The 24,773-nt window shown below is 39.7% G+C and overlaps 1 protein-coding gene across 1 annotated transcript; it reads right to left on the minus strand.

The window, feature by feature from the left end:
- Positions 1-1,713: 1,713 nt before the first annotated feature.
- Positions 1,714-23,295, minus strand: LOC117473475 (E3 ubiquitin-protein ligase TRIM11-like). Its single transcript, XM_034119063.1, has 4 exons — positions 22,921-23,295; positions 22,480-22,635; positions 3,330-3,893; positions 1,714-1,728 (listed from the first exon to the last, which is right to left on the minus strand). Exons 1-4 carry the CDS (start codon positions 23,293-23,295, stop codon positions 1,714-1,716), a joined length of 1,110 nt encoding a protein of 369 aa, XP_033974954.1.
- Between the last annotated feature and the right edge of the window lie 1,478 nt (positions 23,296-24,773).

Consider the following 24,773-nt stretch of genomic DNA (forward strand, 5'->3'; position numbering starts at 1 on the left):
GTCTCTACATCCCCCACATCAGCCAAACACCCATCTAATGTATCATAAAAGTCACTCGTTCACATCAAGAACATCAATTTGCGTACACATAACAGCACCGCACGTTCATGACAGCATGGTAATGGTTTGTTATTATGATAGATTTGATATTAACGAGGCGGCAGTTAGCAGCTAGCGGTTAGCTAGTAATTATGCTAATTTACACATCAATCGTTATGTACTTTTATATTACGCTGTAACAGGATCTAGTGATATCCAAGCAACAGAGCTTCATTTAGCATGAAAGAATTATTGCACTGTATATATATATATATATGTATATATATATATATATATATATACAGCAAACATGTGCAATATATCCATTATTACAGCTCCGTGGGCTGGCAGTAAGGCGATATGGGTCCGTTCTTATTGTGCATCCATGGGTAAAGATAAACGCATGTAGTGCTGAACACGTAACATGAACGTGCCGGGCGGCGCGGTCCCGTGGGTTAGATGCGCGTTCATAATGCAGAGGGAAATAACTCACAGAATAACGTTATTAGCACATTTTTACAACTTGAGGAACGAATGTTTTTAATAAGGGCTATACAAGTGTTCATACTGGGTCGTTTATTTAGTTTAAAAAAAATTATCCAACGATTTACAGACCACTCTTTCCCCATATAAGTCAATGGGAAAAAGTGTTTCCGGGCCTGGCAACCAAAAGGAAGTGTAGTACCGCCGTTTGGCCAGCACGAATATTTTTCATCTGAGTCCGGCGCACTTCCTGGGGGCTTGGTCTCTCTGCAGTGAGGGAGAAGAACAAACTAGGCTTGTTTGAGACAAGCGAGACCTGCGCAGACCTGCGCAATTGCGATCAACGTCTTGCTAGTGCGTTGCATGATGGTTAGTAATTTTGTCCGACTTGCTCTGAAGGCTCGCCTACATGAGACGTTGAATTCTCGCGGGACAAAGACGCCCGCAGACTTGAGAGCGAGGCGGCGCAGTTTCTCTCCACGGGCTGCGGAAGCGAAATGCTTGATGGGAAACGACTCGCTGGTATCTCGAGCTGAGCGCTCATTGGTGGTTTTTACCCCGTGCTGGTGATGAAACTCTCCATTGGCTCGGCAAAAGTGTGTTGTTGTTTTGTGTCAGTTTTACGTCGCCACTTCCATTCACATTTTTCATCATTGTTCCACAATGTTTATCATCATGAAATTAATATCTATATATTTTTATACAATACTTGCACTGCTTACCGTTGTCATACTTTATATATTTTAGCATATTCATACACACTGTTAATACTGTTCATACTGCTCATAGGCTACTGTGTATATAGTGTATACATACTGATATACAGTACACCTGAACATCAGCAGGAGAGGACTCTTTAAAGTAGAGACACTACATACTGAAATACACCTAAACATCAGCAGGAGAGGACTCTTTAAAGTAGAGACACTACATACTGATATACTGTACACCTGGACATCAGCAGAAATGTAAAAAAAAATCTACTTTTGCTGGTGCTGTTGCATTTAAAATCAAATAGTTGACTAAAACAAACTTGAAAGAAATCAAATACATAGTGTTGTTTTTTCATTTGTTTATATTTATTATGATAATTGTTGAATGCAAACTTTGTAAACAAGGTAATAAAGTAAGTACTGAAGTAGCTTTAAGTCAGTGTATTGATCAGGGCAGAGCCAGGTGAGCTAAAGTCACTCAATACAAAGGTAACTAGACAAAAACAGGAGGAACAAACGAGAAAGAATTCTAGTGTTATTTTGAATTTGAATGTCTTTGTATTGATTGTTATTATTAGTTGAATTCTCAGACTAAATCTCTGGTGACTTGAAATTAAAAGCAAGAAGCTAAACTTAGACAGGAGAAACAAACGTGAAATAAATCAAACGTGTCAGTATTGTTATCATTATCATTATTCTTTTTTTATTGATTGACAAGACTTTAACTTAACAAGAAAACAATGGACTAAACATAAATATAGAAATGTACTATTAAGTAAATATGAAAAATATAAGATACATATAAAAATTGACTATTAACTAAACATGATAAATATAACATAAATATAAAAATGAACTATTAAGTAAATATGAAAAATATAACTTAAATATGAAAATGAACACTATAAACCAAACATGACGATATAACATAAACCTGATAACTTGTAATGATTAAATGTTCCTCTTATTTAGAGGTGCTAGAAGCAAAGGAATAGTTTATTTATTTTAAAATTAAGGTTGTTTTTTTGCCCCTAGTGGCTAAAACTGCACATCACTGTGAGTCTCTTCTGGAACCTTTGTTGATGTCTAACCAGATCTAATAACTGTTAAGTGTTTAAATATCCTGACTGGCTGTGAGTATATGTTGTTGCTCACTCACTTTGAGCTTTAGACTGTACTTGAAATGTTTTAATGTCTTACTAATTTTTGATGTTGTGAGTTTGTTTTTTAAAGTTTTTAAAGCCGATGTCAGGGCTGCCTTTGAGTCTTATGTTTTCCTTTTTAGTCATCGTTGATGTTTGGGCGGATACAAGAAAAGGAATTGATGAATCTTCTCCACCGTGGTGTTGTCCTCCTCTGCGTTGTTGGGATCGGCTCATTGGTTTGCTCAGGTGGATCCACCCTCACTTCCTGTTCCACCTCCAACTCCACCTTTACCTCCACAAGCTCCTCCTTCACCATGCAGAGTGCCTTTGGTGGTTTTTTCAGCTGTTTCTTCAGCAAGGCGGCTATCTCTGCATCCTTTTCCTCAACACAACGTTCCTTCTGTTGTTCCAGTTCCTGGTTTCTATCATGCAAAGCAACTATCTCTGCATCCTTTTCCTCAACACAACGTTCCTTCTGTTGTTCCAGTTCCTGGTTTCTCTCATGCAAAGCAACTATCTCTGCATCCTTTTCCTCAACACAACGTTCCTTCTTTTGTTCCAGTTCCTGGTTTCTATCATGCAAAGCAACTATCTCTGCATCCTTTTCCTCAACACAACGTTCCTTCTGTTGTTCCAGTTCCTGGTTTCTATCATGCAAAGCAACTATCTCTGCATCCTTTTCCTCAACACAACGTTCCTTCTGTTGTTCCAGTTCCTGGTTTCTCTCATGCAAAGCAACTATCTCTGCATCCTTCTCCTCCACACAACATTCCTTCTGTTGTTCCAGTTTGTGGTTTCTCTCATGCAAAACGACTATCTCAGAATGTTTCACCTCAAGACAACGCAACTTCTCTTGTTTGAGTTCCTGGTTTGTCTTTTGCAAGGCAGCCATCTCTGCATCCTTCTCCTCAACACAGGGTTCTTTCAGTTGTTTGAGATCCTGGTTTGCCTTTCTCAAGGTGGCCATCACTGCTTTGTCCTTCTCGTGCATCTTGAGGAGCTTTCCATATTTCATGTTCAGTTCCTCATTGTTTCCGCGCAAGACTTTCTGCTCAATTTCCAGGGCATTCATTTTCACATCGTGCCTCACTTCTGGTTCCACTTTCACCTCCACAACCTCTTTCTTGTCCACCTTCGCCTCCTCCACCACACAACGTTCCTTCTCTTGTTTCAGTGTTTGGTTTTCCTTCAGCAAAGCAGCTATCTCTGCATCTTTCTCCTCAACGCAACGCAACTTTTGTTGTTTGAGTTCCTGGTTTGTTGTTTGCAAGGCGGCCATCTTTGCCTCCTCCTTAACACAACGCTCCTTCAGTTGTTTGAGTTCCTGGTTTCTCTCACGCAAATCAGCTATCTTTACAGCTTTGTCCTCAACACAATGAACCTTTTGTTGTTGGAGTTCCTGGTTTCTCTCACGCAGAGCAACTATCTCTACAGATTTCTCCTCAAGACAACGCTCCTTTTGTTGTTTGAGTTCTTGGTTAGTCTTTTGCAAGGCGGCCGTCTTTGCATCTTTCTCCTCAACACAACGCTCCTTCTCTTGTTTCAGTGTTTTGTTTTCCTTCAGCAAGGCAGTTATCTCTTTATCCTTCTCCTCCACACAACGCTGCTTCTGTTGTTGGAGTTCCTGATTTGTCTCACGCAAAGCAGCCATCTCTACACCTTGCTCCTCAACACAGGGTTCTTTCAGTTGTTTGAGTTCCTGGTTTGCCTTTCTCAAGGCAGCCATCTCGGCTTCGACCTTCTTGTGTGACCTCTGGAGGTTTCTGTATTTCATGTTCAGGTCCTCATTGTTGACGCGCAAGACGTTCTGCTCAATTTCCTGGCCTTTCACTTTCACATTGTGCTTAAACAGCAAAGCTGATTTCTCTATATATGCTTTGAGCATCGCTTCCTTCTTTTTAGTGCCTTCAATCTCAAGCTTATCCCTTAAAGTCCTCTCCTGCTCCAGCCACAACTTCATTTCCTGATTTTCTTTTTGCAGAATCTCGAGCTTGACTGCCAGCTCATCTCTATTGTTCATCTCCATCTCTACTGCTGTGACGAAATGACCTGTTGTTTAGCAAACTAAATGTAATTGTTCGACTGAATTAACGTCACAAAAATCCCACAAAAGTTGAGTTCACTTGTGAAGATTATCTCGCTAAAAAACACTGCAAGTATCCCTAATGTTTGCTTGCAACAAAACCTATTTCTGCAATGATCTGACACTAGCTGGACAAATTCCTTCTGCTGCTCTGGTGCTCTGGTGCTCTGATGCTCTGATGAATTCACCTCCTGCAAACTCCGAGAAGATCAATGCAGAATTCAGAATTCTACTTGAAGGCAAAAGATGATGTCATAATTCTGAAGGTTCCATTCCAAATAAGGAGTGAAGGACATCAGCTGACAGGAAGTAAGAATGGAACCATGCTGTTGCCTAGAAACGCAATTGTGTTTAGATAATATAAAGAAATGTAAACAATCGAAATGCTTTATTAATTCCAATGGGAAGTAAGCAACATGTTCTATTATGTTTCATCTTCACGTCAAATGCAGCATATTTTCTACTTTTTAATTTCTATTTTGATATCTTTCAAATTTTTGAAATGTTTATTTCTACTCTTTTAATTTCTAATTATGTGCAATGCCTTGTTTTTTATGCTGCTGCAACGCAAACATTTTCCAATTTGGGATCAATAAAGTACATCTTATCTAATAGGAACCAAAAATACAGTTACGTTGAAGTTGCACTCAATTGCATTTTGATAAAGTGCCATTTTGAATAAAACTTTTTTTTACAGGATTCCCTTCAACACATTAACTTCAATGAAAACATTTCTCTACTAAAATATTTTTTTATGGTGATTAATTGTCTCTTTGTTGTAATTTTCTGTCTCTTTGCAGCTGTTTTCCATCTAATTGTAGGACTCTTTAAAGTAAAGACACTACATACCGATATACACCTGAACATCAGCAGGAGAGGACTCTTTAAAGTAGAGACACTACATACTGATATACACCTGAACATCAGCAGGAGAGGACTCTTTAAAGTAGAGACACTACATACTGATATACAGTACACCCTGAACATCAGCAGGAGATAGCTCTTTAAAGTAGAGGGACTACGTACACCTGAACATCAGCAGGAGAGGACTCTTTAAAGTAGAGACACTACACAGATGACATTTTTGTATGGATTTTTTGTCAAAGCACTTAAGATATTCATTGCTATCGGGTTGTTAAGAGCATTCCATGGAATATAACAAAAAGTGTATCTCGAGCCGGTTTCTCAAACTTACCTACCCCACCTTTAAGGGTGTTGATAGGATATCTAAGGGCCCAATGATTTTCCAATAGGATGTTGGTAATTAAGATAAGATAAGATAAGATAAGATGGTACTTTATTGATCCCAATTTGGGAAATTGTTTTTGTTGCAGCAGCATAAAAGACAAGGCATTTTACAATAAAACAAAACTACAAATAAACAAGAATAGAAAGAAAAGAAAAGAAAATAGAAAATATACATGTTGAAATAGAAAACATACATGTAGATATTATGTATACAAATATATATATTCAAAAATATATGACATATGGAATATTAAATATTAAATATTAAATATCTATATAACAGATTATATATGTGTAAAATGTACAACGTGGTTTTACAATGAAGAAGGCAGGGTATAGTGTTTAATTTTTAATTAGGTTTAATATTTTGTTTTATTGAGGGTCACCAGGCTTATTCCAAGTTAAAAGCCACTCATGGCTGCAGGGGTTCAGGTAAAGGACCTCCAAAGTTACCTTCAGATACAATAAGAAGGTAAGTCTTATCAAAAGTAGAACACTGCTGACCTCTGTTGGCTAAAATTGGAACTGCAGATGAATGGAGGTGTCTGATCTGAAGGAGGCACTAAATAGACAGTGTAAAACAAGCCTGCTGACTTTCATTGCTTTCTCTTTGCCTTCTATAGATTAGCACAGTGGTGTAAAAGTACAAGACATAACTTAATTAAAGATAGCCTTCAAAATATACTCAGAGTCCAAAAATTAAAAGTAGCCTATTTCTGAATAATATTTATATAATATTACTGCACTATGATTATTGATGCATTCATGAGTCTATAGCAGCTGGCATTTTGTATTAGCTAATAATCTGAATATGTAGAACAACTAGTTGCTAAAGCTCTCAGATAAATAATAATAATAATAAATAATATTTATATATAGTGCTTCTCTAGAACTCAAAGACGCTTGTAGCAGAGTTAAGAGTACAACATGTACATCCAAAATGTAGTGGAGTAGTATTCATACCCCTCACTGTTTTTTCATCATTCAATTCATTCTATATTTTATTCTGTAGATTGTGTACATTACTTTTCACTTTACTGCTTTTTGCACTCCTGGTTAGAAGCTAAACTGCATTTCGTTGTCTCAGTACCTGTAATCTGTGCAATAACAATAAAGTTGAATCTAATCTTGAGCAGGAACAAATGTATTTACTTAGTACATATCTGACATTAACGATTAAACACATTTGTGCATTCTTTATAAATGCAAACCGAGTCAAGCCGACTCCGGAGGTGGCGGTATGCACCTTAAAGTTGTTTGCAATCTGCTAAAAAACCGAGAGAAGAAGAAGAAGAGGAAGAAGCCGACTCCGAGCTGTCCGACTTCATGGCGAGCTTTTTGAGACCTCCCCCGGCTGCGATCGGCTATTCTCGTCTACTTTCGAGGCGAGCCGCAGCTCGTCTCAAACAAGCCTACTGTTTCCTGGTTCGTCTCAGGTGAGGGAGGAGCTCTGTCAGACCTCGGTTGCGGTCGAATAGTCCATTTAGCTTAGGAACCTTCCTAACGGAGTGAAATGACCCGGAAGTCCCTCAGTGGCAGCCATGATAAGTGCCGTTCGAATTCTTTAAATTAAAAGGAAAGGAGGTTTCAAACTTCCTTTATAACCTCCTTTAGCTTAGGAACCACTGGACCTCCCTAACAGAAAGGAGAGGAGAAAATGCTGCCCCACAATGCCTTGCGGCCGCGGCATTTGCCGTCACACAACAGTCGGCCGTTCACGGAAACAATCGATTATGAACGAGAAATGATATCATGAAAGTTACGGTTCAAAACGTATGTGGTAAGTTGCCAAAGTGCTTTGTTTTGAACGTTCATCAGTATTATATATGGAGCTAATTTCCTGCCATAACTCCACAAACAAACTAAACAGGTTTTACAAATGCCTTATGATTCACTAACAAACACAATGTGGTTTGCAAATACAAAACACCATCTACAAACTAATGAATTTAGTTTTGCAAAGAAAAAACGTATCTATCAAACAAACACATAACATTATTCTAATAAATCATGTTTCAGAGACAAATTCAGCTTAGGTTTTACAAGTACACAACTTTTTTTTACAAGTGCACAAATTTGTTTTACAACTACAACACTTTGTTTTACAACTACAAAACTTTTTTTTACAAGTACACAAATTTGTTTTACAACTACAACACTTTGTTTTACAACTACAAAACTTTTTTTTACAAGTACAAAACTTTTTCTTCTCACGGCGGAATATTACTGCCAAAAGTCACGTGACTGGAATATTACTGCCAAAAGTCACGTGACTGAGACTTTTGGCAGTAATATTCCGCCGTGGCTGGCTCATACAGTCACACATGCTCACTCACACATGCTACACGGCAGCAGGGGGCGCTACTGAGTCCATTGGGAAGACGGGAGGTTGAGCAGAGCATGGAACAGCTCTTGCCAGTCTGATGACAGGTGTTATAGTGATAATATTATAAACAAGGTGAATTTAGCGATCACAACGAAAACAGCCAAGACACATATTGAGCCCAGAAAATAAATGTTATTAGGGGCTGTAAATATAATAAGCCTTTGTCTAAAATGGACAACATTGTAACTAAAGAGATTTAAACTATATATACAGCCAGGGGACGTTCGGGACGAATCCCGATGGGCCGGTACTGAAGTGGGCCGGTCGGATAAGTCACTGCTCACCCCCCCCTTCCCCCCCGTCGACAATTTCCTCGCGGTATTTACTTGCGGCACCACCGAGGTGGGCCGCTTACTTGCGGTACCGAGGTGGGCCGGCGGTACCGAAGTGGGCCGGTCGAGAGTCCCGGGCTGATTTGTTGTCCCAGTCCGCCCCTGTATACAGCGATTCTGCACTCGGTCAATCAGCTGCTTTTCATTTTTATTCCTGCTATATTCAATGAGTGATACAAATATTTTTTACCACAAGTTCTTAATAAAACTGACACTGTTGGACTTGGTACTAGTTGACTGCAACCAGAAATAAAATGAAGTACTTTACTGTGTACTTTGTGAGTAATCCTCTGTCAGAGTCCCCTCCATAGTACATAATGCATGTTTTTTGCTATCTTTGATGAATGATAAAAATAAAATGTTACCATTAGTTCTTAATGAAATTGATACGGTTTGACTTTGTATTAGTAAGCCTACTACTAACAATACATTGAAGTACTTTTACTGTGTATTTTTTGAGAAATACTCTGTCAAAGTCCCCTCCTGTGAACAAAATCAAGCCACTTCTGCTAAGTTTGATGAGGGAATTCTTTTTTGTTGCCATTAGTTCTTCGTGAGATTGATCCTGTTGGACTCAGTACTACTGAAACTACCCCCACAAGTACTATGAAGTACTTATTGTGTACTTTTCCAGTAATCCTCTGTCAATGTCCCCTCCTGAGTACAAGAATGCATGTTTTTCTTTTAATAAGCGTTAAAAAACATTTCTTCCTGAGACTGATATTGTTGGACAGAGTATTTTAAGAGGATGGTAGACATGATATCAGCAATACTTCCAGTCAGTACTCCGGCAGCAGCATTTTCACACCTTGGAAAGTCTTTAGAGTCTGGCCTGGAATGGATAGCTGGTCACAAATATCCTTCAGCAAAGTAACACACTCTGTCACATGGTTGCCCTCTTATGATGCTGCTGTCTTTTAATATATAATTATTCCTCTGCCGCTAGTTCGTTCCTCGCAGATTCTTCAGTCTCATCAGCCTCATCCTTCCATCAGTCCCAGTTAACGCCTCCAGCCCACTTCCAGTATCTGACTCCATATGATATTGTCCTGATGCTGTAAGGGTGATGCCCCATGATCACAAAATGACCCCTCTAGAGTGCCAAGGACCTCATATTATGTCTGTCATTAATGTTACATCACCCATTAAATCACCCAAAAAATATTTTTTCCCCTCATCAAACTTAGAAGAAGTGGCTTGATTTTGTTCTCAGGAGGGGACTTTGACAGAGTATTTCTCAAAAGAATACACAGTAAAAGTATTTCAATGTATTGTTAGTAGTAGGCTTACTAATACAAAGTCAAACCGTATCAATTTCATTAAGAACTAATGGCAACATTTTATTTTTGGGTCATTCCAGAATTGGAGGACATTTCATGTCCCCCATATAAAAAATCTAATAATCCATGCCCAAAAAGCTAAGACATGCACTTGTTGTGTTAAATATACTTGTCTTGAGACAAGATGCATATAAAGTTGTAGAAAAAGTGGTTTCAAAATATTATTTAAAATATCAAATAGCTCTCGAACACCCCCTAAAATTGCCCTTTTCTCTTGTCCCAGCTTCTTGGTGACCAACTTGCATGTCAACTATAACATTTAAAATAGGGTTTTTATTTACTTTTTTGGTATTATTCTATTGATATATGTGTCTTGTAATGGTAAAATCAATTTGTTAAATCATAAACACATTTTAAATAACAGTAATTTTGCACAGAAGGTGTGTCCCTCAACATGCGCGCAACCCTGTTACCGAAACCTTTTTAGCTTGGCAGAGGAAGTGAAAAAACTGTTTGTCGCATGACACAGTGGAAAGGACATCAGCAAGCCATGTGCTACTACCATGGGTAGACCAAAACTAAGTCCTCTCTTTTATTTGTAATATATTTCCAATCTTGTCACTCTTGAAGGAGTGTGGCACTCATACAAACGCAACCCTGTTACTCAAATTATGAGACAAAAACAAATTAATTTCAAATGTATCTTTCTTTTGTTAAATATATATAAATATAAATATAAAGTGTGTCCATTCCTTGACAATAGCATTACATTGTGCAGCTAGCATTAATTCCTGAGGTAAAAGCTAAAATTAGCATTGATTTTCAACCCTGTTACTTGCAACCCTGTTACTATAATTAGAGTAACAGGGTTAATTCTTCATTGGAAAATATACATTTGATGCCTTAGCTGGGCAAATCACTTTTTTTTATGGTTTATTATCTGTTTTTCCTAAATACATAACAAAAAATAATCAAATGAAAGGTTCATTTTTCAAAAATGTTGGTGTCTAAATTGTCCTCCAATTCTGGAATGACCCTTCTATCATTCATCAAAGATAGCAAAAAACATGCATTATGTACTATGGAGGGGACTCTGACAGAGGATTACTCACAAAGTACACAGTAAAGTACTTCCTTTTATTTCTGGTAGCAGTCAACTAGTACCGAGTCCAACAGTATCAGTTTTATTCAGAACGTATGGTAAAAAATATTTGTATCACTCATTGAATATAGCAGGAAAGAAAATGAAGAGCAGCTGATTGACCGAGTGCAGAATCGCTGTATAGTTTAAATCTCCTTAGTTACAATGTTGTCTATTTTAGACAAAGGCTTATTATATTTACAGCCCTAAGAACATTCATTTTCTGGGCTCAATATGTGTCTTGGCTGTTTTCGTTGTGATCGCTAAATTCAGATGCTGGATCGCTAGAAACACCGCTGTAATGATCAGGCTGGCAAGAGCTGTTCCATGCTCTGCTCAACCTCCCGCCTTCCCAATGGACTCAGTAGTGCCCCCTGCTGCCGTGGAGCATGTGTGAGTGAGCATGTGTGAGTGAGCATGTGTGAGTGTGTATGAGCACAACCACGGCGGAATATTACTGCCAAAAGTCACGTGACTCAGTCACGTGACTTTTGGCAGTAATATTCCAGTCACGTGACTTTTGGCAGTAATATTCCGCCGTGAGAAGAAAAAGTTTTGTACTTGTAAAAAAAAGTTTTGTAGTTGTAAAACAAAGTGTTGTAGTTGTAAAACAAATTTGTGCACTTGTAAAAAAAAGTTTTGTAGTTGTAAAACAAAGTGTTGTAGTTGTAAAACAAATTTGTGCACTTGTAAAAAAAAGTTGTGTACTTGTAAAACCTAAGCTGAATTTGTCTCTGAAACATGATTTATTAGAAAAATGTTATGTGTTTGTTTGATAGATACGTTTTTTCTTTGCAAAACTAAATTCATTAGTTTGTAGATGGTGTTTTGTATTTGCAAACCACATTGTGTTTGTTAGTGAATCATAAGGCATTTGTAAAACCTGTTTAGTTTGTTTGTGGAGTTATGGCAGGAAATTAGCTCCATAATTATAATCAAAAAGAGAAATATGAACGTTAGTTTTTACTGAAATGATCAAATAAAGTCAACATTTCACAGTCTTTACTAAGCTGTGTGGGGTTTGTTCAACTTTTAAAAAGATGTTTGAATGGTGATATACACAGTGATAGATGTTAAGGACTAACGTTTATAATAAATACATTTGTATTGCTTTTAAGATCTTTTCATAGTTCATACAATCATACGTATTGGGATCATTTGTATTAATGTGGACCGGAGGGAGAGGGTGACGAGCATAAGTTTCACTTTCCTTTTTTATTTCAATTCCAACTTTGGTCATGAAGAATATGTTTCTCTGTTGTCCCCGTTCATAAAGCATAACACAACAGCATCAGAGCACGGTTCAGAGTTTACAGTAGTCCCTCGTTCTTATTAAACATCCCTGTTGTAGTCCGCTGTATAGAAAACTGTAATTTCCATAGTTTCCCCACCGCAGCAGGCGCACATTTGTGACCTCCGCTGGCGCATCATAAACACGTCGGATAGTGAAAGTGCAGTCGGATTCTCTAAAGTACCGCAGTCTCTTCACATGCCAGTGTTTCCCCTAGGTTTACTGCTTTGGGGGGGGGGGGGGGGTTGGGTTTAAAAACAGGTTTGAAATCATTCCAATGTATACTATAGGACTGTAAACCAAAAATATCGTTTAAAGTTGGAGAGATACAAAAATATGCATAAATAAATAAATAAATAAATAAATGTTAACTAGGTAAAATAAGATATGAATGAACAACAAAAATAAAATAAGTTACATTTATTTGTTATTGGCTATGGTAGGTTATTGGTTATGTTTATATACTTATTTGATTACTAAAATGTAAACCGATCTTTTTCATATGGGTGTTTTAGAGTTGTATCCCCTAGATCAGGTCTCTAGTAATTGTGTGCTCAAAGTGCACCAGATTGAAGCATTTTACTTTAAAATGTTCAAAAAGAATCTTCCCGGGGGGGCATACCCCCGGACCCCCATAGAGGATGTGACGTCCACCTCCCAATTCAAACATGTTCATACAATACTGAATACATTTTAAGTAGGGCTGTGCAATTAATCATATTTTAATCGCAATCACGATTTTGGCCTGCCACAATTACGAAAACAACATAAATCGAAAAAAACAATTATTTTGCTTTGCTAGGTTGTGACAGTGCACTGCAACATATTTGATCTAATTTATTTTGGTCTCATTTATTTGTATTTATCATATTTATATATGTTTAGTAGCTTGGGGAAGTGCGCTCCAAAATATTTGTTGATCTTGTTTATTGGTATTTATTATTTATTTAAATGTATCATTTATTTTTGTATTGGTTTTTCAGTTGAATTATACGTTCAGGGTAATCAACAGTTAAAAAGATACTGTTCAAATTATTATTTGTATTTGTTTTAAAGTTCAATAAATGGATTTTTTCAAAGTCAATGAATAATCGTATTTAATAATCGTGATATCAATTATTGACCAAAATAATCGTGATTATGATTTTTGCCATAATCGCACAGCCCTAATTTTAAGCCATTTTGACGTATATTACCTATGTCCATAAGTTTCTGTTTTTGTAGTGTATTTGTCTTTTGTAGAGATTTTTCATTTATTCTTGATATATAAAATCTCGCCTAGGGCAGCAAATTGGCTAGAACCGGCCCTGGTGCTAAGCCTCAAGAGCCTTTCTTGTGCTGGCAGACACATAGAAACAAATTGGCGGGGCGCACTTCGCACGTGCACACACTAAAAAATTCCACGCGCTCCGCACTCACATTATGCTGAGCCCACGTGCCTTAGCACCGCTGCTATGACTCCATCCTAGGGGAAACACTGCATTGGCTATGTGGGAAAATACTGTGTTTGAAATGTATAATTGAAATTAGATGTTAGCTTTTTGTTTTGATATATATATATATATATATATATATATATATATATATATATATATATATATATATGTTGTATTCCAGTCTCCCGTCAGATATGTTAAGTGGCATGTCATTCAACACAATGCTGCTCACCTCCTTCAGTTGGGAGAAAAGCTGGTTCAGGTTCAGCATTATGGGGGGACAGGGCTGCTGAGCCTAAAGATGGATCTGTTGGTCCTGGCATCAGGGGGAGGGACAACTGATTTAGTATGAATAGCTGCTAAAAATGTACCTGCATTTCATGTCAGCTAAAAGAGCAGTGAAATGAAAAACCTCTGAATTTTCTGTGAAGATATTAACAGTCGTTGAGACATGTTACAACACACGTACATAGGCTACTAGCATCCCTCCTCACTTGGGGTGTTTCTCAATCGCGAGTACGCTTGCTTGGTAGCACATGTCTGCCGAGCGTCTTGCTTCAGAAGCGAGTCAAGAATACTTCCTGGCATTCGGAAAACGAAGTGTGGAACACGCTAGCAAGTGTGCAGGTGTGCGTCATATGAGAGGCCCCGCCTTACATCTTCCGCCACAGATTTGGGGAAATTGGTCCGTGCACAAAGCATTGTGGGGATTTTAAGACCGCGGAGTCTACTCATGTGCAGCCTCGATATTTCTCCAAACGGGGTACGCCGGGCTCGGTAGATTTCCAAGTATGCTGGAGATTGGAACAGTACTTCGGCGGCACTTGAAATAGTGGCTCTGAAGCAGCTTTACTCGCGATTGAGAAACACCCTTGCTTTCACTCTGCTAGAAAGTGCCAGTTGCCGGTTCCGCGTTTGGAGGCAGGAGTCGCAGGACCAAACCATTACATGTAAATAGAAGGGGGTGTACAGAGGCTTTGGATAATTAACTTTTGGAAGAAAATAAGTTAAATGAATCGTACGTTTAGTGAGTAGCCTACTTTATCAATATAACGTTCTATTAATGTTAATTATTGATGAAAGGGTACTTACATTTTTTTTTCTTAATGTTCTAAACATTTTGGGGCCCCTGTTAGTCACGGGCCCTTAGAATCATGCTAACTTTTCACCCCCTTACGGCGCCCCTGCATGTAACACGTTTTAAATTATTTATAAAAATGTAAAAAATATATATTTGTATTTTTTAAATTATAAATAAACTGTGAACTTTAATGCTATGTGTATGTGATGTCAGATAGTAATATAAGAGTAATAAATGAAAAACAGGTATCAAATACTATATGACAGTAAAACAAGAATACAATTTAAAAGGGGAGTGATTTGTAAAATATCCTTAAAGAAAAAAGTAAATCTGTTTACAGTTCTGTTTCATATCGTGTTGAGAGATATATCCATAGATCTCTTAATGTTGCTCTCAAAGTGCACCAGATTGATGAATTTAACTTCAATATAAAAAGAAAAATCTTCCTGGGGGAGCATGAGGAGGTTAGGTCCACCTCCCACTTATAAAAATAGCACTTTACCCCTGCTTACACCTATATGCCGTGAGCTGATTATCGAGCCTTCATTGTAACAGTCGCGGGTACACTGTGTATATGCGTGGGGAGTGTTGCAGTAGAAAATGCCACTGTAGCGCCCGGTACATTAATGGGAAACCCTACATGTTTGAGCACCCTCTATGAAACGTCAAGCTACCCCACAGCACCCCCAAAACAAAATCTCAGGCCGTGGCACATGACGGTTTTGTGTGCCCTCCCATGAAAATCATATGCCCTCTCTATAGATTTGTTCTGGCGCCGGTTCTGGGCCTACAACTGATTATCAACAACCACCATTCACTGTGTAGAATTAACCAAAAACAGGACAAACCTTCTTATGTTACATACAAATAATAAATGAAGTCTGGTGCAACAAGCATTAGTAGTGTATACAATTGTTTTTCTTCTTTAAAGTAATGTTTCATTTCACATTTGGGAGGAATAAAGCATATCTAATCCAATGTAATAATACAACATCACCAAGGAAGACAAGAGATCAATGAACGTAATAAACTTGCAGCCACAAACACATGTTAAATCAAAAAGAGAAATGCACATTACAGTTAGTTGTGTACTCACCCAATCTGCTGCAGGCTCACCTGACTCCAGGCAGTGGCGCCGGAAGTAAAGGGGCCAAGGGGCCATTGGCCCCCCCACTTTACAGCCCTGCCGCACATTTTCGCAGCGGCGTATGCCGCGGAACACTACACCCCGTTTCAATAATTCCCCTCTACTCTAAAGTCGCATCGAAAAAGAACGCGATCTGAGAAGGACTGTTCTTGCTAGTAACGGTTTACGCAGAGTCCTTATCATTCCACTGACCTGCACATTTGGACTAGTGATGTGTCGGTCGCGAACGAGCCGGCTCTCTTAAGTGAACGACGAGAGCTGGCTCGCACCCACGAGCGAGCCATTTTTTTGTTTTTAAGTAATACAAGACAGAATGATATGATCAGGGCCGGTTCTGACCAATTTGCTGCCCTAGGCAAGATTTTTGCTGGCGCTATTATACTGTTTTTCATCAATATATTACAGGTCTCAGACAGAGATGGGGTCGTTACTAAAAAAAAGTAATATATTACATATTACATATTACTTTAAAAAAAAGTAATATATTACACTACTTCGTTACTCTCTACATAAAGTAACTCGTTACTTTACTCGTTACTTTACTCGTTACTTTACTCGCAGGGCCGGCCCGCCCCTCCCTACAGGCAGATCACGCAGACTGCTAAAGTTTCAAATGTTCTCTTTAGTTCAGTTTCCATTGTCGCATAAGACTGATCCAGATAGCTCTGACTATGGCTGTCCTCTGTCTCCTGCTATCTGTATTTTGCGCAGTATATCTCTGAACGATGCGATGGTGATTCCACTGTGCAAATGGGCAACATTACCTCTACTATGAAGGATGCTTCAAGCCTGTCCATCTCTGCTTTGGTTACCGGTCCTCCAAATTCTTGCGGCGGCGCACTCACAACATCCTCACTCTGGGTTCGGGGGTCCTTAGCTATTAGCTGCACCTTAGCATGTGTTCTTTGCAGGTGTTTGTTGAGGTTTGACGTGGTGTTTACAGCAGTGGATAACAGCTTCTGGCCTGGACACAGTTTGCACCTCACCGTCACATTCCTGTCTATTCTTCGGACGAACTCAAAATAATGGGCATACCTCCACCCCTCGAAAGTTATCGCTGACTCAGCCATGTTTATGCAGCACTGCACGCGGAGATGTGGACGTGCAAGTCGCGCAGATTACGTACATATAAACCTGCGGCGGAAACCCCTCTTGTCTGTCAGTGTGATTATGACTGATTTTATAAAAGTAACGAAGTAACGCGTGTCGGGGCAATGTTAGTAACTGTAGTGTGATTACTGAATTATAAAAGTAACGCGTTACACTACTCCGTTACCGACAAAAGTAATATTATTACAGTAACGCGTTACACCCAACTCTGGTCTCAGATATATACAGAACATGTCTCTGATTGGCTGAAACACCAAACAGATCATAGCAGCATCCCATAATCCCCTCTGTTCCAGCCCTGTTTCCAAAGTGCTGATTCTCTGTCTGTTACTTTAGATGAAAATAAGGAGCCCCTCCTCACGCCCCTCTGAGGGATATTTGGTTAAAAAGAACTCAATGGTGCTCTAGTACCCCATTCACACCAACGGTGTTTCGGGGCCGGTTCGGTGCTGGTGCTTGAAAAGCACCGGGTTTTCCTGTTCACACCGCAGTGGAGCAGCCTCTAAGCTCCGGAATCCGGTTCGTTTCGAGCACCAAAAAGTTGTCCGTGTAGAAGCAAGAACCGCATACGTCACGCTTACGTCGGAGGGGGGCGAGATTAACCTGAGCTAACAGTTAAGGCGAGTACGGCAAATAAAAGTTGTAACAAGCAGTAGTGCTGAGCAAAGTGACTAGAACGCAACCACACACTTGTTAAAAAAAAACACACTTTATAAAGTCAGGCAACACTAACCAGGCTTCGTGTGATTCTGTTTATTTGTACCTTACTTTGACCATCCGTTCGCTGTTATTGATCATTGTGGAGAGCAGGCAGACGTTTTGTTTGTTATTATAGCAGCTATCGGATGGAATCAATACATGGGCTGCACAGGTTGTCATGTCCGACTATCACAAGTAGAATCATAATGAAAAATACGCCGGTAAAATGTGCCTGGAGAAAACGGCGTAGCAAGTAGTCAGTTTAGCTTCGGTTGCTATGCTAACATCACCCATGTTATACCAGAGAAACTTTCATAACAGCGTTGTGATGCCAAACAGCGTCAATTCAGACTGACACACATTCACTTAAGGGGAACTGGGGATATGTATCAGCTGCTTGTGTGACAGTCAGACAGTGAATACTTTAGAGCCGTGTGAGCTAACCCGGAGCTAACGGGAGAATACACTCGTGGAAGAGCAGCAGCACTGCAGCGGTCGGTAAATGCCGCTGAAACACATTAATAAACAATGAACCACGGCACTCTAGAGAAAAGTATAAGGTTGGAGAAGTCGTTATTTAATTTAATCTGGCTTCGTATGATTAAAAGCAACGCAGTCCCCGGCCCGTTGTTGTTGTGAGGTGAGCTCCGTTGGGGAGAAAATCAGCGACGTAAACTGTGACGTCATGACGCAGCAGCGGCAGCACCAGTCGGTCTCTGAGCGGTGTGAAAAGAGCCGGAGCTAAACCGAAGTACCGGTTCTGAACCTGAAAAGCTCTAGCACGGAGCTTGAACCGGAGTTGCGTTGGTGTGAAAGGGGTATAGGAGGAGATTCAGGTGATAAGGTGGGGGTGGGGGGGGGTTACCTTGGTTGGTGATTGGCTAATGGTTACACAAGCCAAAACATCGTTATGACATCATGAAGTGGCCAAAATCTGATCAGCTCATTTTCAGACAGGTTTTTATATAAATGGATCAGGACAAAAAGAGAGAGAATCTTTGTTCCTGAAACTTTTAGAGTCTCTTTACACAGAGGGGACACATGTTGATGTAGAAGAGACATGAAGAAGAGGGGACACATGTTGATGTAGAAGAGACATGAAGAAGAGGGGACACATGTTGATGTAGAAGAGACATGAAGAAGAGGGGACACATGTTGATGTAGAAGAGACATGAAGAAGAGGGGACACATGTTGATGTAGAAGAGACATGAAGAAGAGGGGACACATGTTGATGTAGAAGAGACATGAAGAAGTGGATTTTGCATAATATGTGACCTTTAAGTCATGTGGTTACTACTGATAACATTAAAGTGCTGAAAAAGCCTTTGAAAGTAAAGAGATGCTGATTCGTTAAAGATGGCGCCCGCTGAAGTGAAGACGTGTCAGCTTTTTTCTTTATGAATGAACAGAGAAAACGTAAAAAGTGAGAAAATCGAGGGGAGAAGTGGAGTCCTTGTGAAAACTGAAATCAAAGTTAGAGATATTTTGTATTTACTTTGAGACACTTCATGTCAGTGAGGAAATAAACATGAATAAAATGAGGAAAATTAGCAACTTGTTTTCAGTCTGAAGAATCCTCTGTTCTTGTGAAACTGATTTAATCAGATATGTTAGTTAGTTTATTATTGGACATCATTGTAACATCTGTTTGCTCTTTTCTCATTAAATGTGATTGTTGCTGCTTTAATAATCTGAGTGATATCATTATTTAGTGGGAATGCTGATACAGCATTCCCACTATATGTTATGCTACGGACAAAAAGTGTATTATTCCGCCGACTTATTTTGTCCCTCTTCTCCTCCCACATTCAACATCGCAGAAACTCCGTTCAAACATCAAAACGTTCAGCTCGGTCGGGAATCGCAGGCTATTACTTTTATCATTCATAACTTTCATAATTCCAGAGATACATCCCATAATACATCACATTTTTAACATTTTTACTTTAACATTGCGCAGCTCGTTAAGGCAGAGTGCGTGATGTCACAGCACCCTACATTCCTCCTGAGACATAATCTTTCATGACAAACGTAGGAAAATATCTCGTAGCTTGAAAAATGACAAATAATTAAGCAAAATAATTAAACAAAATGCCTCTTGAGGGCATGAAGTGACAATAACTTTCAACATGTCTCCATTAAAGCCCATTGTAATTTCAGGCAGATATTTCCTCACAGCAGCAGCCGCACACCTTTAGTTAAACTGCCAAAAAGGCCACATTATTAACCAGAAAGTACACAAAGATTACACTTCAGATACTCAACTTCCTTGACATGCTTCACGCTTTGAAATTTCACAGATATCTGTTACGGTTCTTCCACAAAACGTTCACATGTAAGAGGTTAATCTCTCATTCAGAACAATGGAAACCTATGATCTCTGCAGAGCTCGTTAGCTCAACTATAAACACCTGTGTAATGGAACACGATGATGTCATCACTCCAACCGACATGCTCAGAGCAGCAGACTTCAGATAAAGGTTAATGGTCCTGCCCTCAACAGCTCTACGTCAATTATGGGGTGTCATCATCATATGCCGAAGATCAAGAGGGCGATCAAGAGAAGAGAGAGGGCGATCAAGAGAAGAGAGAGAGTAATGTAACCTCCTAATGTAATGTATAACTCCTATGAACATTTTCAAAAAGTGCTCAAACTTCACATGTGTGCTAACAGTCCAGCCGTGAAGACATCTACGGGACAGTTTTGAGATTTCTTCAAATGCCGTTCCCATGGCAACACAATGCTCACCTTGAAACACGGTTTTATCATAACTTCAGTGAAAATGCTCCAAACGGCCCAAAACTTCACAGGTTTGGTAACAATGCAGCCATCCACACATCTAAGCGTATTATGGGATGTCATCAAATGCCGTTGGCATGGTGACAGATCATTCACCATCAAGTTAGTTCAAAAGTTTGCAGTTCAAATATTCTGCTGCTTTTCCAAGCCTTTTTACTTTCTTTTCTTCTCTCATCACACATTCAAGACCCCAGTGTTCATGTATCATTTCAATCTAAATTCTTCACTTTCTTACACATTACATTTCAGCATAGCAGTTTAGCGTCAGATTTTCAGTATAAAGCATTCCCACTAGCAATTTCTTCAGGAATTGCATTCTCTAGTTAATATTAATGCACAACTCTATTGTAACATACATGTTTTTATATATTCAAGTAGTGCACACATTACTTTATCTACACCAATATATATTTTACTTTACTATATATTATAATTGTATTAAACGTCTTAGCTGAATACTCAATTCTGATTGGTCAAATTGGACGTTTAAGAGGTTGTTAATACTCGATAACACACCGCTGCCAAGAAATCAGTATTTTAGATTGAGATGAAATCCTTTAGAGTTTATAAACGTGTGCATTTGATAATCCACGCTGAACAGCAATGGGTCGTCCTCTCGGTTTAGGCTTCTCCTGGGAAAACTGGGTTTAACATTTACTCAGTTTTTAAATACTTAGAAATCTCTTTAAAACCTTTATTTTATTCCCTGTCTGTCAGGGAGTTAATTTAAACCCAGTAACTCTGTATGTTTTATATGATTATACAAGTTTAAAATGTAAAAATTGCATGTAATAAAACTTTAATTTCAACAATTTAAAATCAATATTGTCTGGACTGGAAATTAAAATGCATTTTATTTTGGATCTGATAAATGATTCGCTGCTCAAACTCGCAGTTGAATTAAAAATATTATTTATTTATTTTCCCATCATGCACAAATCACAAATGAACAATTTATAACAACATAGTTTCAATAAAACAGAGAAGGTTAAACTATCACCTGACATAAAGGTCTGAATCTGGGTGAGATCATTTCAAATGTAAAGAATTTACATCTCTTATTTCCTCTAAAGGAAGCAGTTCAGCATATTTGATGTTACTTGGATAAAAGTGTCAGCTAAATGCACGCGTTTCAATTTAATAAAGGTTGACAGTATGATCAAAAAGCAGATTATCAAACTAAAAAACAACAAAAACATTAGTGAAACTAAAATAAATTCTAAACACATGTTTAGAATAAAGAGACAGCAGTGTATTTCCCTTTAAGACAGGCATGTCCACGGTCCGTCCTGCATATGTTAGATTATTATTTGTCCGACCTGATTCTGACACACCATCGTCTGTTCAATGTTATCTGACTCTCCAGATATGAATGAAAGAGCGTGTTTTTAGAGTTGTTCACGCCTGCTTATATTTAGTTATATAACCATTTGAATAAAATAAAGATAATTGTGACAATAAGAATTGTGATATAATATTCACATTATCAAATCCGGTCCTCTTTGAAAAAAGTTTGCACACTCCTGCTTTAAGAGATAAACATCATAGATATAATGATCCCGTTCATCTCTACCTGCTCTGCTCCACTGTCACACACACCTTCAGCGGTACTATCTTCACTTCACCCACAGTGTTAAAGTATGGAAACATCTTCTCAGTGAAAGTGTGTGAGAAGGTGTGTATGTGTGTGTTAGTGTCAGGATCAGAGAACGACAACTTTCCTCTGTTCCAGTCCAGATTCACTCTGACCCTCTGGAGCTTCTGCTGCAGGCTGAGACGAGTAGATAGATCTGATGCTGACCATGCTGAGTATTCATCTCCAGAGAATAATATTCCCCATGATCCAGACCACATGCTTCCCTTCCTCTGGACAGACTCTGCTAACACACCCAGTACCCACCATCTACTGTATGTAACCTGGACATCCCAGCTGTGAGTCCCTGAGTTAAAGCCCTCAGAGCTCAGGACAGACCAGTCAGAATCAAACCTCTCTGGATTATCAGGAAGTTTCTGTTCCTCCTCTTCCTCCTCTTCCTCTTCTTCCTCCTGTCCTCCTCGTCTCACTCTGGTCAGATCTTCAGACAGGACGAGTCCTCTATGAGCAGTGTTTGGGTCCAGGATGAGAGGAGAGTAGGACACCATGTCCTTCATCTTGCTCCAGATGTTGAAGCTGAGGTTGCCCAGGTGTTTGGCCTGGTCTATCAGAGCTCCTGAGGGCAGCTGAGGATCCTCCAGCAGGGGGCGCTGCAGCCTCTCCACTGCAGCCTTGTAGTTGAGCAGGAAGGAGACGTCTTCAGCTCTCAGCTCCTCCTCTGTGGCTCTGACTGTGTGTGAAAGAGCTGCTATCTCTCTGCTCACAGCCTCCATCTTCTCCTCCATCATCTTCCTCTTCTGCTCCTCTTCCTCCCTCAGTGCAGCCATCCTGGCCTCCTCTTCCTCTTCTAGAAACTGGTGAAGCTTCTTAAACTGCTCCTTGATCTGCGTCTCTGTGTGTTGAGCCTGGACCTTCAGGTGTCCTGCTGTTTGATCAAACTTCACTTTAACTTCTTCAAAGAGCTTCAGTTTCTCCTGAAAGGGCTGCAGAGACTTCTGGAGCTCCTCTCTGAGATCCTGAGCAGCTTCATCCATGGGTCTGAATCTGTGGTTTTGATCTCTCTCCTGTAAGAAGGTCTCACACAGGTTCTTTAAAGCCAGGTTACAGGGGGGATTTCTTCTTGAAGATTCTGTCTTACAGACTGGACACTCCTTTACTTCTTTCCCCGTCCACCAGGTCTGCAGACAGGCTTTACAGAAGCTGTGGCAGCAGGACAGCATGACAGGATCTCTAAAGACTTCCTTACAGACCGGACAGCAGAAATCTTCCTCTAACCTGGAAGCCATGCTGTCTCTGAGTGAAGCTGCAACACAGCAGACAGGAAATGAAGCTCAGCGCAAGTTCTTTCAGGAAGACTGGTATTTAGCCTACATTCAGTCCGCAGCTGCATATAATCAGCTCATCAAGGGCGTTGTCTATAACCTATTACATTCACCTCATTCTCCAGCAGCCAATCACCGTGCTGCAGCCAAACTTTAAAATGGTTCTCCTCTCTCCTGCAGTCAGTTGTGATTTCAGGTTTTCTTGCTGCCGCCATACCCGTTTCAGATCCTCGTAGCAGATATGAAGTCTCGTCCAGCCCTCGCAGCACCATTAAAAAAAAAACAGTGTGGGGCTAAACCGGGTCACCATAAATGCTCTTATGCTCAATAACGTCCATGCGCAGCCAGCGCGGCTCCGGAAAATAATGGGGAAAAGATACTCATCTCTAAGCTTCAGCAACTTCTCAAGAGCGAGAGGAGAAGACCTCCATCGGCAGAAACACGGGTACAGTGACGGGTTATGTGAAACAACACAAACTACCATTGATCTCATTCTGACCTCTGACAGCAGTCTTTACATAAAGACAGATAACAGGCTCATCACAGACAAACTGGATGTGGCCAAGTACTTGAACATTTTTTTCACAAACATAGCCACAACTCTTGTAAATAAATTACCCTCCCACTCAGGGCTTTTTGGAGTAGATCACATCATGACCTACTACAAAAACCTAGGGGTACGCAAAGATGATTTCAGTCTAGCAAGGGTAACAACAGCAGAGGTACTCATTAAACTGAGCGCCCTCAAACCTAACAAGGCCACTGGCCACGACAATATCCCCTCCAAATTCCTCAGAGACACAGCAACCGCCAGTCATAGCTCACATAATTAACCTCTCCATAAAACAGGGAAAAGTACCCAAAGACTTCAAAATTGCAAGAGTAACCCCCCTGCACAAAAAGGGCAGCAAATTGGACCCAGGCAACTACCGCCCTGTTTCTATACTTACCTCCATCTCGAAAGTCATGGAAAAAATAGTATATGAACAGGTCGAAAAGTACCTCGCGGAAAAGAAACTCTGGCTTTAGAACATCCCACTCCACTGACACATGCCTTCTTTATTTGAACGACCACATCAAACAAGAGGTGGACGAGGGTAAATACTGCGGCATGGTGATGCTGGACCTACAAAAGGCTTTCGACACTGTCAATCACCCCATTCTGATTGACAAGCTAAAAGCAATTGGTTTTGATAAACTATCGGTGAGCTGGATGCAATCCTACCTGGAGGGGAGAGAACAGATGGTGGAGGTAAACGGTACTCTGTCCCCCCCCCCTCCCAGTGAGCTGTGGTGTTCCACAAGGAAGCATATTAGGTCCGTTACTGTTCCTAATTTATGCAAATGACATGTCATCAGCATGTGACTGCAACTTGTTCCTGTTCGCGGACGACTCAGCCCTGCTGGTCTCTGACAGGAGCAGATTGCAGGTTGAAAAAACC

Source organism: Trematomus bernacchii, unplaced genomic scaffold, assembly GCF_902827165.1.
Source record: "Trematomus bernacchii unplaced genomic scaffold, fTreBer1.1, whole genome shotgun sequence".
Classification (NCBI taxonomy): domain Eukaryota; kingdom Metazoa; phylum Chordata; class Actinopteri; order Perciformes; family Nototheniidae; genus Trematomus; species Trematomus bernacchii.

Excerpts from the sequence above, each read along its gene's own strand:
- LOC117473475 (XM_034119063.1), bottom strand. The coding sequence starts at position 23,295 with ATGGCTTCCAGGTTAGAGGAAGATTTCTGCTGTCCGGTCTGTAAGGAA. Across the intron at positions 22,636-22,920 it reads AAACAGCAGGACACCTGAAG|CTGCCCTCAGGAGCTCTGAT; the intron begins GTCCAGGCTCAA and ends GAGGATCCTCAG. Across the intron at positions 3,894-22,479 it reads TGTCTGAAGATCTGACCAGA|AAAGATGCAAAGACGGCCGC; the intron begins GTGAGACGAGGA and ends TGTGTTGAGGAG.